Consider the following 15330-nt stretch of genomic DNA (forward strand, 5'->3'; position numbering starts at 1 on the left):
CGATACTTGAGCCGGAAAATAGACTTGCTTGCCATGGGGTCGCAAACCGATGAAGTCGTGCCGGAGGAGCCACCGTCCTCAATCAACCCATATGAAGTACTTGGTGTGGAAGAAAAGGCGACGGCAGATCAGATAAAATCAGCCTACAGGAAGCAAGCCTTGAAACACCACCCAGGTAAAATAACCTCCATCATCTCCACCCAAGCATATATGCCGGAGGCAGGAAGTCTACTGGTTAGCTGTTTACTGCTACACGCATAGACACACACGCACACACACACACACACGCACACGCTAACCCTTTTATTAATTCAACAGATAAAGCACCACCCGACACAAAAGAAACCGCCCACAAAAAATTCCAAGAAGTCGCGTTCGCCTATGCGGTACTGTCCGACCCTCGCCGCAGACGCCGCTACGACACAACAGGAAACACAGCCGAATCTCTCGATCTCGACGACGATGACTTCAGCTGGGTTGATTTCTTCCGCGAGCAATTCTCCGCCGTCATCAGCGGTGAGGCTATTGACAAGATCAAATGCGAGTATCAGGGTTCGGAAGAGGAGCGGAGGGATCTGCTCGGTGCATACGAGCGGTGGAAGGGGGATCTGGACAGGGTGTATGAGGAGGTTATGTTGAGTAACGTGCTGGACGATGATGGGCGGTTTCGCGATGTTATCAATGCGGCGATTGCGGCGGGGGAGGTCAAGGATTGGCCGAAGTATTCGCGGGAGACGGAGAAGAAGCGGGCGCAGCGGGTTGCGAAGGCGAGAAGGGAGGCGGAGGAGGCAGAGGAGCTTGGGGAGGAGTTGGGGATCGGTGAGAAACTAAACGGCAAGAAGAACGAGGCGCAAACGGAAGGGAAAAAGAAAGCGAAGCATAATCGTGGCAATGATAGTCTGAATGATCTGGCTGCGATGATTCAGCAGAGGCAGAAGAGCAGGGCCACGGCGTTCCTAGATGATCTTGAAGCTAAATACGCCCCTGCTGGCTCTAAAGCTGCTGGCAAGGCGAACGGGAGAAAACGGAAAGCTGGGGAGCGGGATGAGAATGAGCCGCCCGAGGAGGCCTTTCTGGCCACCGCGAAGCGCAAAGAATCGAAGGATAAGCCCCGGGATACGGCGACGGCAGCTACGGAGACTAAAAAGCGGTCCGCCAGGCGGGGAACCTAAGGTAGGTGACAAGTGGATCATTTCAAGGGGGAAGGAGGTTGTGCGAATGTACATTACTATGATGCACTTTCTCACCGCCAATTTGTCTTTATTGCTTTCTTTCCTCTCATTTCTTATTTCTGTACTCGGCCAAAAAGGGTGCTTCATGACATGGATGTGAGGTTTTATTTTGATTCATTGTCTTTGGCCTCGTGGGCGAGGATACATGATGTGATAGGCGCATTGGTGGTGTTTTTCTACTTTCCTCAAGGTTCCCTGCTGCTTTTGCTTTTATTTTGTTCAATCTTTTTATTAGAGCGTCGGTGTACATAGCCTGGGTACGTTCTACATCATGGGAGGACAGGGATAGAACTAGCTAAACAAGAATTGATGTGATAGGGCGCATTTGGAATAGTTCTTCTCGGCTTTTGGTTTTTAATCTTCTTTTCTCTCTATTTTTCCTTTTGCATGACAATTTCATTCGCATTATCCCTTGTCTCAAAAATCAACGCTCAGAACAAAGGCGATAGATAGTATTCGACCACCAACCGGGTTCTGACTATCGCTTGATTAACCGACCACGCACTCAAGGCGCTATTATTTTTACAGTGCATCATCGCATCTCAATCGGCCGAGATTTCAACTCCCTAGTCGATATCCAGCGCAACCCTACGGCTGACTGACTCTGCCAGTCCCAGCTCTGTTTGTGAAAAATGGGCCCGAGGAATCGCGGTTATTCACTGATATTGACCTCAGTTCAGCGCTGATTCATATCGTATCGTATCGTCGAGATAGACGCCCTTGCGTCGGGCACCGGTTGAGGAATAGTCGGGTGTGAGTTGAGGGTCAACGATGCTCCTCCAGGTGTCATTTCCCGTTCCTATGCTTCTCCCGATGCGGATCCACTCCCTGACATCGCTCCCACCCTGCCATGTGCCTCGCCCGCCTATCCTGGCCCGTGAATCTCTTGGTAGGTTGCTTGGCCACCGCCTGCCTAGCCTTGGCTGCCGATTCTTGATCCTATAGGGACGGCTTGGGAGGGCTTGGGAGGGCTCCTAGGGCGGCTGCTTTGTCTGATGCTGGAGGGGAGAAGGGGAGAAGGGGAGAAGGGGGGGGGTGGTCAGTTAGTTTGGCTCTTGACTGCCTTATAAGAACCATGATCATAAATAAACCAGCATCAGCCACTTTGTCCCACACGTTTCGCCGCCTCTCTGCTTGTAGGTAGTTCTGTTGTTCATCTTTTGGGTGTAACTGTGGGCAACCTTCCCATACCGGCCAGCTCTCTCCGCAGCTTCTGCCCACTCTCCCGGCTGTCCGATGTGTTGACAGACAACGACGACGACGACGACGACGACTGCGACGACGGCAACGGGGGGTGTGGCCAGTTTCAGCCCCGCCTCAGCGTTCGCCGACGCCACCGCTAATAGTAACCAACCACCTATAACCAACCAACTTAGCTAACTTGGTTAACTAACGTGGGCCCTCTTAGCTAATCAGCACCGTCGCCCTGCGAGCACCGCCGCTATTCCTGCGAGTGTCTGGAGCTGTGGGAATAACTACACTACACTGCCGGCGGGGAGACAACGAGGACGGTGGATGGTATCCGGCTTCAGGAATAGTACTGTGACTGGCTCCCTCCTGGCTGCGGGTTGCTGCCCGTGTGCTGAATTGCTCACTGCCCGCCCTTGTACCGCGTTTCATCTGTGTTACCTCTTCTAACGGTCTCGACCACCGTCTGCTGTCACTAACTAAGCCTTCCCCCGGCCCTGCTATTTAGTTAGGCTGCTCCACCTCGCTGTCATATCTCGCCCACCTGCCTTCTGCAGTCCACCCCAAACCTCAATCAATTCTCTGTTTCTTGCATCTGCTTCTGCTTCTGCTTCTCTGCTTCCTCTTTTCTCTATACAATGCCACCCAAAAAGATGTCGCTGGAATCAGCGCTCGACGAGGAACGGCGTGAGATCATGGATATCCTCGAGGGCCGCATCAATCGTTCCCAGCAGTCCCATTCCAGAGCTCGCCATTCTAGCCCTTCCCGCCCAATCAGAAGCATGCTGGATGTTGCTCCTGACCCGGCTCTACAAAAGCACAACTCCGCCGCTGGCCCCGGTGCTGGTGTTGGCGCCACCTCTTCCTCCAGTCGATCAGTCCCTCCAGTTCGCAGCTTGCTCGATCCTATCTCACCTTCACCTCTCCGTTTGACCCACAGCGCAGAGCCGCAACCTACACAATTTGAGCATGCCGCATCTTCTCCCCCTCCCCCCTTGTCCCCTCTGCAGCCCCTATCTCCCAAATCCCCAATATCATCCACACGTAAGGAGCTCCATGCTCGTCATTCTTCAGATCCAGCTGGTCACATTGGTCCCTTGCCGGAGCCAACCAGGAGGAAACAGGCCATTGAAAAATACCAATTTGAAATGCTGCCCAGCATTCCAAGCCTGGCCCGCCCAAAACGGGTGTCACAGGGCGGAAAGAAAACCGCCAACCACGCGACCAATGCCACACACACCAACTCCATGGCTGCAGTCATGTCCGGACAGGAGCTGAGTAGTTTGCCTGGATTCACAAGAGGGCGGGATACAATGCGGCACGGCGGGACTGCGGGGGTGTCTGCTCGCCATTCCAAGTCGCCTTCCTCCCGTCTAGCGCGATCCCGCTCTCCAGGCGGAGGCCTGCTCAATACAAACTCGTTTAACCCAAAACCAGTTCCGGGAACGTTTGTCACGGATACCGGCAAAGTCATTCATCTAGATCACGCATATCGACAATTGTCCAACGCGGCGCTGTCAAGGTCTGGGGGGACGTTATCTAAGTTCCAGAAATCGTCTACGAGTCGAGAGCGCGGGGAGGATGCTGTCTCGGAATCGGGTGACAGTCGGCTCCAAGAAGACTACTACTCTGGCGAGGAGACTTTTAGTGGAGAGAATAGCAGTGATGAGGAGAATGATTATTCGAGCTCGGCAGAGGAAGATTGGAGCGCTGAAATCCAACGTGGACGACGACGCAGCAGGAAGAAATCCGATTCAGAGGAGAATGACCTCAATAAGAATGGGCCACAGAAAGTACGCAGTCTCCTTGCTGCAGCTGAGGAAGAGCGTATGTATTATTCTTAGTTCTTATTCTTAATATGTTAATCTTACGAAATAATCTTTTGCCCGTGTAAAATAGCGAGCATCCTGCTAACATATCCTGTTTATAGGCAAGAAAGTCTCAGCGACTTACAAAGTCAAATCGCTACTCGACCCAGAACCTGCTACTGGGAAAGCTGCAACAGAAAAACCCATGATCAAGAAGACCGGCGTCGTCCATCCAACTACCAGCTTCGACCACGTAGGATCAGGCCCAAACACCCCTGCCGGCTCGGATGACGAAGCGCAATACCGCGACTTCAAAAAAGCCCAGAATCTCAGCATCTACATGTCCCCAATCGACCAGTCCGTTCCAAATCGGGTAATTCGCACCATCGTCCGTGGCGAATTCACACGGGTCCAGGAAGAAGCGAGGCAGAACAGACGGATGAGATTACGCACCTACCTCGTCGCTACGGATCTCAGCGATGAGTCCGTCTACGCGCTGGAATGGACGATTGGCACGATTCTTCGCGATGGCGACACGCTCTATGCCGTCTATGCCATCGATGAGGAAACCGCCGGGCACGGATCTGGGAAAGGGGGGGAGCCTGATTCCACATCTTCGGTGCAGATCGGCGACGGGATTAAGGTGATGTTGGATACTGCTGCTGTTGTTGGGTTGCAGACGAAGAAGACAGCAGAGAACTTGACTGGGGCGTCGCCTTTGCCTTCTGCGAATACGTCGTCAACTCAGGTTAGTGGAGGAAGCGGCGGTAACGGCGGCAGCGGCGGCGGTGGTGGTGGAGGAGGAGGTAACGGTGGAACGGACAGCAAGACCGGCTCTGTTGATTCTCGGGCTGTGTCAAAATTCGAGGCGGAAAGGTTTCGGGCTATCGAGGGGATTTCGCAGACGGTTGTGCGGTTGCTGAAGAAGACTAGGCTGCAGGTTCGGGTTGCGGTGGAGGTAATCCATTGTAACAGTCCGAAGCATCTGATTACAGAAGCTGTAAGTTTTACAGAATTCGCCCTTCATTTCTCTGTTGAGCGAGTCATTCCTCGTCGCCCATCTTCATGTTTTTGCCTTAGCCCTTTTTGCCAATTTATCTTCGTGATGGGATTTGCTGACAGAATATTTAGATTGATGGTTTGGAACCTACGCTGGTAATTCTGGGCTCAAGAGGTCGCAGCGCTCTTAAGGGGTAAGTCCATTTTATCGAATCCATTTATGTATTATCTTTTCATTTTTCTTCTCATTTCCTAGTTTATTTTATATTCGCCATAAAGAACAAAGAGAGGAAAACTAGCTGACTTTTATGTCTTCCCCCCACGTCATAAAAACCGACAGCGTCCTCCTCGGTTCCTTCTCAAACTACCTCGTTACTAAATCCTCTGTGCCTGTGATGGTCGCGCGGAAGAAGCTGAAGAAACATACTAAATTCAAACGTGCCAATGTCCGCTTGCTGAACAATCTTACGACGCCGAAGAAGTTGGTGTATGCGAAGATTGATTGATTGATTCATAGACTGGGTGTTGGCTGCTCCTTCTACCTCCTTTTCTTGTTTATTTTACATTATTTTTGCTTTTTTTCTTCCCCATCCCTGTGGCTGTTACTCATTCCGGCTGGATATCTTTCATTTCATCACATGCATAATCGGGGTTGGGTGGGTTTGGTCCAATTTCGCTTTTTCATACTTGTTTTTATTAGCGTTTATTCATGTACCTGGCATAACCTCTCCTCACTCCCCTATTTTCCTCCAAGCGCTTCCTCTTTTGTTTCGTTTCTCCCTCTCGCTCTCCCCTATCCGATGTGATAAATGGATCTGTCGGGATAGGACAGAGATGGGCAGAATTGAGTTTTATAGTGAGTTTATGAAAGCTACAACAACTTAAGATGCAAAAATGCAACAAATTACACACCATGCTATGCTGAATGAACATTGGTACTTGGTTTTTATCGTCCATGGATTCTTGCACTGAATATATATTTTTTTTGACCCAATGCATCGGCGTCGTTTGTCCTGCTCCCGCACCTCAGATGAGCTGGATCAGCTCACGAAGTCAAAGACCGTCGGAGCGAGTGCTAACCGTGCAAGGTGCAGTTTGTATGGACGATAATGTCACTACTGCGTATCTTACCTGAATGAATGGAAGACCATGGTAACAAGATATCTCTTCTGGTAAAAAAAAGAAAAGAAAAAAAAGCTTGCTATATCCGCCCGCAATAGAAAAAGGGGTGTGATTGTAGAGAGCGACCTGGTTCTCAGTAAAATCCCTCTCGGAAAATGAACAATATAAATGTCACGCCCGCATCCGCACTGTTCGGTTGTCTTTGTCTTGTTGAAGAAACAGGCTAGATATGCATGGCAATGCAGTCTGTCAGTCCCTGTGGCACCTCTTCCGTTCTTTATGGCCGCAATAGATATTTCCTTCAAAGAAAACTAACTGGCTGGGGTGGTCACTCACCATCGACTATAACATTCCGATGAGACTTCCTCATGGGGCTCCGTGCTAGAACCCGCTCGTCTGGGCTTTGTCTATCCACGATGCTAAACCGGTTTCTCAGTGAGCAAGTCAAGCCTGTCTGGCGCCGTGATTAGGGCTATGGCTGGCCTTTGTTGCACTGAGCCGTTTGCTCTCTCACCTCCTCCTCCTCCCGAGTGACACAGTCGCGGATCCAAACACGGGATGGCTTGCGATTGAGTTTGAATTGAGAGATTTCTATTCTTCTTTTTTTTTTTTTTTCTTTTTCCGCCGGGCTGCTTAAAGTACTTAAGGATGCGAGATACCAGGGAGAAATATATAATTAAATCGATCTATTCAACCTGTTTCTTATTAAATAAAACTAGAGAAAGGCGCTGGAAATGCGGTTTTAGAATATAGAGTTTCTTGCCTATGCACGTTCATGTTCATTTGATACCATGCAGATGGTAAGTATAAGTAACACTCTAATTTTTTTTTATTTTTTCAAGTTTCGCCTGTCGATTTCTACTCCTTTCCAATCAGCCGGGCACTGGCTAACCCGCCCAAGGCACGATGGAAGGCATTTCCGCTATGGGCTCTCGCTGCCCTCAGCACAGCTTTCCCGTTCCGCGCAAGGGAATTCATATACATCAAAGGCAATGATGCTGCCGGTTTAAAAACTGTGCGCTCTCCAATCAACGAAAACATCACCATTTCATACAAGTCCCCTCCGGCTTGGGTTTGCGAGACGGCCTCCCCGCATCAAAAACAATATACCGGCTACGTCCACCTGCCTCCGGAAACCCTGTCTCCCATCAGGCAGAGTTACCCCATCAACACCTTCTTCTGGTTCGTGGAGGCGAGACAGAATGCACACACGGCGCCTCTGACTATATATCTAAACGGAGGCCCAGGCGAAAGTAGCATGATGGGCCTATTTCAGGAGGTCGGGCCCTGTGAAGCTGTAGAGCTTTCGCCGGATCGCATCGGTACTCGTGCTCGGGAATGGGGTTGGGATCGAGCCTCCAATCTGTTGTTTATAGATCAGCCGGTTCAAGCTGGGTTTTCGTATGACAGCCTGCGCAATGGGTCCTTGGATTTGCTATCTTCGTCTTATATATTCCCGCCGTCACCTGTGCCTTCTGGACAGGCTGAAGGCACCTTTCTGAATGGCACATTCAGTTCCCACAATGTTGGTGCGACTGCAAATTCAACTGCTATTGCAAGCAGGGCAGTTTGGCACATGCTGCAGGGCTTTTTAAGCGTATTCCCACAGTATAATCCGAGTAATGATGGGAGAGATGGCTCCGCTGCCGGTATCCATCTTTTCACAGAGAGTTACGGAGGCAAGTATGGTCCAGCCTTCGCGGAGCACTGGGTAGCGCAAAACGAAGCGCTCAGGGACGGTAAACTCCCCAAGGAAAGCACACTTGAAATAAACCTGCAATCCGTGGGGATCCTCCAAGGCTGCATCGATGATCTCATCCAGGAACCCTTCTACCCAATCTTCGCCCACAACAATACCTACGGTATTCAAGCAATTTCTCGCGCGGAGATGGAAGAATCGCTAGCCGCCTTTCAAAAGCCAGATGGATGCGAACAGCGAATAAACGCCTGCCGATCAGGAGCACGATCTCTCGATCCAAGAGGGGACGGCGATGTCGACACCGTCAATGCACTGTGCCTGGCGGCCATGTACACCTGCAACAAGGATATGTTCAGCCTGTTCCAGAAATCCAACCGGAGCGCATACGACATTTCGCAATCGCCACTATCCAGCTTTGCCCCGCTCACGCATCTCACCTACCTCAACACGGCGAGAGTCCAAGACGCCCTGGGCGTCCAGGTAAATTACACAGATTATAGGAATGTGGTTCAGTCCGCTTTCATCTCGACAGGCGACTACATGCGTACCTCGTACGTTCCGCACCTGGCCTCGCTGCTGGCGTCAGGCATTCGGGTAGCCCTCATCCACGGCGATCGGGATTATGTCTGCAACTGGATGGGTGGTGAGGCCGTTTCGTTAGCCATTGCCTCCTCGCCTATCTCCCCCGCGCCATACCGAGACAAGAAAGCCTTTAGCGATATCGCCGGATACGCACCCCTGACCGTTGCCAGCCAGGCATCTGGGCGGCGGTCCTATGTTGGCGGCGCCGTGCGTCAACTCGGCAACTTATCCTTCACCCGTGTTTATGAGGCAGGCCATTTCGTGCCCGCCGCTCAACCGGAGACTGCATTCACGCTGTTCTCCCGCATTATTGATCGTGGGAGGGACTTAGGTAGCGGCGACAAGGCCGATTTATCCACGTTTCATACGATGGGGCCCAGGAATTCCACAAAAAAGAATGTTGCACCGCCAATGGCGGAGGCAACATGCTATGTGCGGGCTGCGGAGGATACATGTTCGGAAGAGCAGAAGCAAATGTTGAAAGAAGGGAGAGGTGTGATTATTAATGGAGTTCTGTATAAGAATGAATCTGAATGGGCATGTGGCCAAAGTAACGATATGTCCCACAAGTGAAAACAACGTGTGGGCGGGTGTCGATGGGCTTGGCGTTATATACGGAACGGATACGACCATTATTATTATTATTATTATTATTATTTTGATATTTTCACCGCGGTATAGGCGAATTGTTCATCTAAAGCGAACTTCCGCAGACCTTCTCTTGTGTCACCCCAGTTGCATCATTCGAGGGATGCATAGGAGACGGTTCTTCCTGCTGTCTCAATAATGAAGATTACGAAAAAACAATCCACACATGGCACTGGACATAACAACGGGAATGAAGGTGTACAATAGTAACATATATGTAAGATCGAATTAAATGGTGCTACAGGGAAAGGGTTGAAAAGATAACAATAATTAATTTGATCGAATGAATGATTTAAAAAAAATGGGGATAATAAAGAAATATAAAAAGGGAGAAAATAAAATCAGATATTCTTCGCCGCCCAACATGTCGTATAATTATGTGACAGGTGTAAGCCATATATGTAATGGCAATAAGGCATATAAGGAAGGACACAGCAGGGCAGAGCCCTAATTATTTGGAAACAAAAACCCCGCTCCATTCACATCAAAATAATCCTCTACCCAAAAAAAGAAAACCAAGTGAAAGGAAAACATTCCAGTGACATACCAAGCTGCCTCTTCAACCCCAGACGGGTCACTTCTTACACGTCAATTAAATTCGCCTCCGGGGCTGTGTTATCTCTCGTATCTTTATTCCCCTTTGTCCGTCCCTTACCAGAGCGCTGGTAATACTCCTCAATGACTTTCCTGGGGATACGGTTAAGCAAATCCTTGGGATAAATGCGGAGGAGGTTCCACGCCAAGTCAAGAGACTCGAAGATAGTGCGGGACTCATAAGGTGATTGGGAGATGAATGTTCGTTCGAATTTATCTAAGAATTCGAGAGAGAGCTTATCCTCGGCCGAGAGTGCTTCTTCACCGACGACAGCTTTCATGGCAGCTAGAGAATTATTGGATCAGTATTTTAAGATTCTGCTTGGCAGCTTGCACAAATTGGTGAGCCAGGGAGATCATACCAGCATCACGGCCAATAGCATATTTGGCGTATAGTTGGTTGGATACATCACCGTGGTCCTTGCGGGTACGGCCTTCACCGATGGCAGACTTCATGAGTCGAGAAAGGGATGGCAATACATTTATTGGGGGGTAGATACCCTTGTTGTGAAGCTGGCGGTCCACGAAAATTTGGCCTTCGGTAATATAGCCGGTTAGATCAGGAATTGGGTGGGTGATATCTACATTGGTCAATTAGCACCTGTCAGAAATGTTTTCAGAAGCTTCTCCAACATGGGCTACCAACATACCGTCGTTGGGCATAGTCAAGATAGGAATTTGCGTAATAGAGCCATTACGGCCCTCGACACGACCAGCTCGTTCATAAATGGTTGACAGATCAGTGTACATGTAGCCAGGATATCCACGTCTACCCGGGACCTCTTCTCTGGCGGCTGAAACCTCTCGCAGAGCATCACAATACGCAGAAAGATCAGTCAAGATGACAAGAACATGTTTCTCCAATTGATAGGCGTAATATTCTGCGGTAGTAAGAGCAAGGCGAGGAGTGATGATTCGTTCGATCCTGTGTGCTTGAAATGTCAGCCATTTGATTTCCGGGGATTGTGGTGAGAAAGATCTTACGTAGGATCATTTGCAAGGTTAAGGAATAGCGTAACACGTTCCATACTGCCATTCTCCTCGAAATCACGGGTAAAGAAACGACTTGTTTCCATGTTCACGCCCATTGCGGCGAACACAATGGAGAAATTGTCTTCATGTCCGTCATGCACGTCTTTGGTGGGCTTGCTCACCAGACTGGCTTGACGACAGATCTGTGCAGCAATCTCATTGTGTGGAAGACCAGCAGCAGAGAAAATAGGAATTTTCTGTCCGCGGGCAATGGAATTCATTGTGTCGATGGCTGAGATACCAGTCGAGATCATTTCTTCTGGATATACCTGGTAGGCCGCCTTAGTCTTAGGAACGTACAATGCCGGGAAGTGTGGGAACCCACTCGAGAGTATGGGTTTATTGGACTGCCATTAATATCCAGATATTCCTCCGCAAACACCTTAGGGCCTTTATCAATTGCTCGTCCAGATCCATCAAAGATCCGTCCAAGCATGTCTTCCGAGACACCAAGTTTGAGACTGTGACCAGTGAACTCGACTTTGGTCTAATCTGACAATTAGCAAGCCCGGTACGAATTAACACAAACCGCCACGGATTGGATGATTGTACCTTTTTAACATCAATACCGTGAGTGCCTTCAAAAACCTATCCCACAAGTCAATAAATGTTTCCCTTCAGACGTCCCCCAACACCTGATGTTCTCCAGCAATATGGCGGCGGCGCCGTCCACTACGCACCTGGACCACAGCCCTGTCGCCTAAATGACATACGAGGTCAGTATTCCCGCATCCCACGATATATGGTGTATTAAGATATGCAGCGCATACCTCTAGCTTCCAAAACCTGGCCAGACTTCTCCGATCCATCGGGGAGTGTCAGAGATACGATCTCGTTATAGCGGGGGAATTTAACCTAGGCGGGGCGAATGAGGTGCAGATAATCTCGTCAGCAAACCGGGATATAGATCCTAGAAGCGTCAAAATAAACCAACGCTCGCACATTGTCAAGGATAACCAAAGGACCATTGATGCCTCCTATAGTGTTATATCGAATCCGAGGGTTGACGGACACCATCCTGGGGTCGCTGATTCCTGGAGCCATGGTTGTCGGTGTGTAGGATGCTGTCCAGCGGTACTATCTCGAGATGGCAAAGCTTATGGGGAGCTGGAGGGCTAGAGGGGCTAGACTACACGGCTAGTGCTCTGGCTTGCTGTACGGGCGGAGGGATGTGAGAAGAGCGTTTGTTGGACTGAGCGGAGTTGTATAGATGATGATGATGATGATGCCGTGTCCGATGCGGCTGGCAGCTACGGCACGTGACGGTGGCTGCTGCGTTGCCAACCGCCCAATCAAATCGTGCCAACAGCGCCCCGACGCTGTGGCAGGTAAGCCCTAATTCCAGAGCTTCCAAGGCCTTATCGGTTTTAGCTACCGCAGCGATGACAGGAGTATTCCTCCACTAGTTATAGCACGAAAAGTCCGCATTATTGCGGGGATTGAGGAGGGGCGCTTGAGAGTTTAAATAGCCATGAATGCTGGCCAGGTTGCCGTCCTGATGCATTTCATGCTGACAATGTAACATTCTATTGATCATATAAGTAGCTGTTTGCTTGCCTTGAGAGACGGCTGATTTGCATCCAGACCGGGTCACTTCTCATCTTCGAAACTCAGCAGAAACTTCCCTTTTGTTCTGGAAGGAAAACGGTGATTAAGATGGTTGGAATTGCACTCTTGGGAGCGGGTATCTTTGCAAAAGAAGGTGAACTTGAACCAACCATCTCTGAATGTCTTTTATATATATTTATATACACAGTGGAAATGTTAACCCAAGGCCCCACTGTGCAGCCCACGTCCCCGTTCTTGCACATAACGATAAAGCAAAGGTTCTCGCTGTGTACTCGCGTTCGGAGACATCTGCAAACTCAGTGGTGGAGGCACTACACAGCACCAGCACGGCTGGAACCTCTGCTACCATCGATGTATATTCTGATGAGAAGCCCGGGTATCGGCTTGACGAGCTTCTCCAGCGCGCCGACATCGAAGCAGTTATTGTGGTTCTCCCCATCCTCGTCCTGCCGGCCGTCGTCCGCAAATGCCTCGCTGCAGGCAAACATGTCCTGGCCGAAAAGCCCATTGGACCGGACGTAGCAGCCGGCCGCGCCCTCATCGCCGAGTACGAAAGTACCTATGCGCCGCGCAACCTGGTACTTTCCATCGCAGAGCAGTTCCGCTACGAAACCGCCTTGATCAGAGCGGGCGAGCTCATCGCCGGCGGCAAGATCGGCGAGCTGCATCATGTCCACGGGCGCGTCGCGACCACCATGGCTCCAGACAACAAGTTCTGCAAGACCGCATGGCGCGCGACGCCGGGATACCAGGGCGGGTTCGTCCTGGACGCCGGCGTCCATTTTGTGGCGCTGATGCGCATGGTTGCGGGACAAGAGATTGTCGAGACCACGAGCTTCACAGCGCAGTTCGCGCCACACCTGTCGCCTGTCGACACGGTGAACGCTGCGCTGAAGTTCTCGGGGGGTGCGCAGGGCACCTTCAGCATGTCCTTTGCTGCCGCAACGTTCGTTGCGGATTTCATCTTCATCGGGACCGCTGGGATGTTGACTGTCAAGCGTGCGGTGCATGAAACCACGGTTCGTGTGGATGGGCCCGATCTCAAGCCAATATCTGAGGAAGCCTTCAAGGCAGATGGGATGATGAATGAAATCAGTGCCTTTGTACAGGCGGTTGCTGCTCGCAAGGGGGATAAAGCTGCGAGTCCCCGTGAGGCTCTGGCTGACGTTGCAGTGATTGAGAGCATATGCTCTGGTGGTGGGCATGTGCAGTCTCATAGGATTGATAGCTAATTTGGTAGAATGCGGAGAATGAAGATGGAGCTGGTATATAATTTACGGGTTCTCTTCTCTATAGACATTTATGCAGACACGAATAATTTTTCCCAACCGATTGAAGCCTCACGGTTTCCATTCTAATTCGTTTCTTAACTATACAAATTTTAGCTAAGCAAGCGTAAAAAATTTCTTAACGAGAGTATTTGCCGCCTGGTTGAGCAATTCTCTCCCTATTAGCCCTGTAACAACTCATCCAGTATACACACAACGTTATTTTTGTGGGCGTAGTTTTCCGTGTGTTACCCAGAGAGAGTGTTTGTTAAGAATAAAGGAATGATAATTATCCTGAGTAATAACTAATTTCTAGATATGTTATAAACCGCTTTTTCCTTTCCCTCCCCCTTTTTGTTTTGATGATAGAGACATACATCCATGATTTACAAAAGTGATTGCTTCCTTCCCGCTGTCCTTTTAGATCCAAAATTTTTCAGATGCATCATTGATTTCAAATATCTACTCGCAGATACTTTTTGCTTCATTAAACAGAGATCCTTTTAACCAACTAGTCTCCTCTCCTCACCTCACCATCTCCTCCCGCCGTCCCCTTCAAAACCTCAAATCCCATCCAATCTTCGGCCCTATCTCCGGTAACGCATCCGCCACACTCTGCACGTCCTTATCGCCCCTCCCACTCAAATTCAGCACGATGTTCTCGCCTTTCTTCATCGTCTTCGCCAGCTCCACAGCACCAAACACTGCATGCGACGACTCCAGCGCAGGGATGATGCCCTCCAGCTCCGTAATGAGCCGGAAGCCTTGCAGCGCCTGCGCATCCGTCGCAGCAATGAACTGCGCGCGCGACTGGTCTTTCCAAGACGAGAGCTCTGGGCCGACACCGGGATAGTCTAGGCCTGCGGAGATGGAGTGCGTGTCTGCAATCTGGCCATCTTCATTTTGCAAAATGTAAGTGCGCACGCCGTGCAGGACGCCCTTGGAGCCGTGCGAGAGAGTCGCGGAGTGCCGGGCCGTGTCGGTGCCGTCGCCGCCGGCTTCGACACCTAGAAGCCTGACGCTGGGGTCTTTAGTGAAGGGGTAGAACATGCCGACAGCGTTGCTGCCGCCGCCTACGCATGCGACGACGGCATCGGGTAGCCTGCCTGTTAGCTTTTGCATTTGCTCCTTGGTCTCTTCGCCGATGACGGACTGTAGGGTGCGAACGATGGTGGGGAAGGGGTGCGGTCCGATGGCTGAGCCGATTACGTAGTGTGTTGTATCAAGGTGGACGACCCAAGCGCGCAGTGCTTCGTTGACGGCGTCACGCAGGGTGCGCGAGCCAGCCTCGACGGCGACGACCTTGGCTCCGAGGAGTTTGATGCGGAATACATTCAGGGCTTGGCGACGGACATCTTCAGCCCCCATGTAGATGACGCATTCCATGCCGAATTTCGCACAGACGGTAGCTGTAGCGACGCCGTGCTGGCCAGCCCCTGTCTCTGCGATGATTCGTGTTTTGCCCAGGCGGCGTGCGAGCAAAACTTGGCCCAGTGCATTGTTGATCTTGTGGCTTCCTGTGTGGTTCAGGTCTTCGCGCTTGAGATAGATGTTGGCTCCGCCAGCATATTTGGTCAGGCGCTCCGCAA

At 50.6% G+C, this 15330-nt stretch overlaps 7 protein-coding genes across 7 annotated transcripts in view; 4 read left to right on the plus strand and 3 right to left on the minus strand.

Moving 5' to 3' along the window:
- Nucleotides 1–33: 33 nt before the first annotated feature.
- On the plus strand, nt 34–1172 carry HCBG_06116 (DnaJ domain-containing protein; the record flags this gene model as incomplete). The annotated part of the gene is made up of 2 exons (XM_045433165.1): nt 34–175; nt 319–1172. 2 exons carry the CDS (start codon nt 34–36, stop codon nt 1170–1172), a joined length of 996 nt encoding a protein of 331 aa, XP_045286333.1.
- Nucleotides 1173–2311: 1139 nt separating this feature from the next.
- Nucleotides 2312–2852, minus strand: HCBG_06117 (uncharacterized protein; the record flags this gene model as incomplete). Its single annotated transcript, XM_045433166.1, has 2 exons — nt 2312–2589; nt 2828–2852. The coding sequence occupies 2 exons, from the start codon at nt 2850–2852 to the stop codon at nt 2312–2314; spliced, it is 303 nt and encodes a 100-aa protein (XP_045286334.1).
- Nucleotides 2853–2973: 121 nt separating this feature from the next.
- HCBG_06118 (uncharacterized protein) lies at nt 2974–6142 on the plus strand (the record flags this gene model as incomplete). The annotated part of the gene is made up of 4 exons (XM_045433167.1): nt 2974–4247; nt 4351–5228; nt 5360–5421; nt 5568–6142. 4 exons carry the CDS (start codon nt 3116–3118, stop codon nt 5731–5733), a joined length of 2238 nt encoding a protein of 745 aa, XP_045286335.1.
- Nucleotides 6143–7140: 998 nt separating this feature from the next.
- Nucleotides 7141–9203, plus strand: HCBG_06119 (carboxypeptidase; the record flags this gene model as incomplete). The annotated part of the gene is made up of 2 exons (XM_045433168.1): nt 7141–7149; nt 7251–9203. The coding sequence occupies 2 exons, from the start codon at nt 7141–7143 to the stop codon at nt 9201–9203; spliced, it is 1962 nt and encodes a 653-aa protein (XP_045286336.1).
- A 283-nt stretch (nt 9204–9486) lies between these two features.
- On the minus strand, nt 9487–11948 carry HCBG_06120 (vacuolar ATP synthase subunit B; the record flags this gene model as incomplete). Its single annotated transcript, XM_045433169.1, has 9 exons — nt 9487–10158; nt 10235–10453; nt 10523–10804; nt 10903–11173; nt 11230–11391; nt 11457–11492; nt 11585–11604; nt 11675–11759; nt 11802–11948. 9 exons carry the CDS (start codon nt 11946–11948, stop codon nt 9860–9862), a joined length of 1521 nt encoding a protein of 506 aa, XP_045286337.1.
- Nucleotides 11949–12343: 395 nt separating this feature from the next.
- Nucleotides 12344–13705, plus strand: HCBG_06121 (NAD-binding Rossmann fold oxidoreductase; the record flags this gene model as incomplete). Its single annotated transcript, XM_045433170.1, has 2 exons — nt 12344–12606; nt 12693–13705. The coding sequence occupies 2 exons, from the start codon at nt 12561–12563 to the stop codon at nt 13703–13705; spliced, it is 1059 nt and encodes a 352-aa protein (XP_045286338.1).
- A 303-nt stretch (nt 13706–14008) lies between these two features.
- Nucleotides 14009–15330, minus strand: part of HCBG_06122 (bifunctional tryptophan synthase TRPB) — a gene marked incomplete at both ends in the record, with an annotated part of 2582 nt that continues 1260 nt past the window's right edge. Inside the window, one exon of the mRNA XM_045433171.1 lies at nt 14009–15280. Within this exon, the coding sequence (XP_045286339.1) occupies nt 14297–15280 (984 nt within the window). The remainder of the gene's footprint in view (nt 15281–15330) is intronic.

This window comes from Histoplasma capsulatum (assembly GCF_000150115.1).
Source record: "Histoplasma capsulatum G186AR genomic scaffold supercont2.8, whole genome shotgun sequence".
Lineage (NCBI taxonomy): Eukaryota > Fungi > Ascomycota > Eurotiomycetes > Onygenales > Ajellomycetaceae > Histoplasma > Histoplasma capsulatum.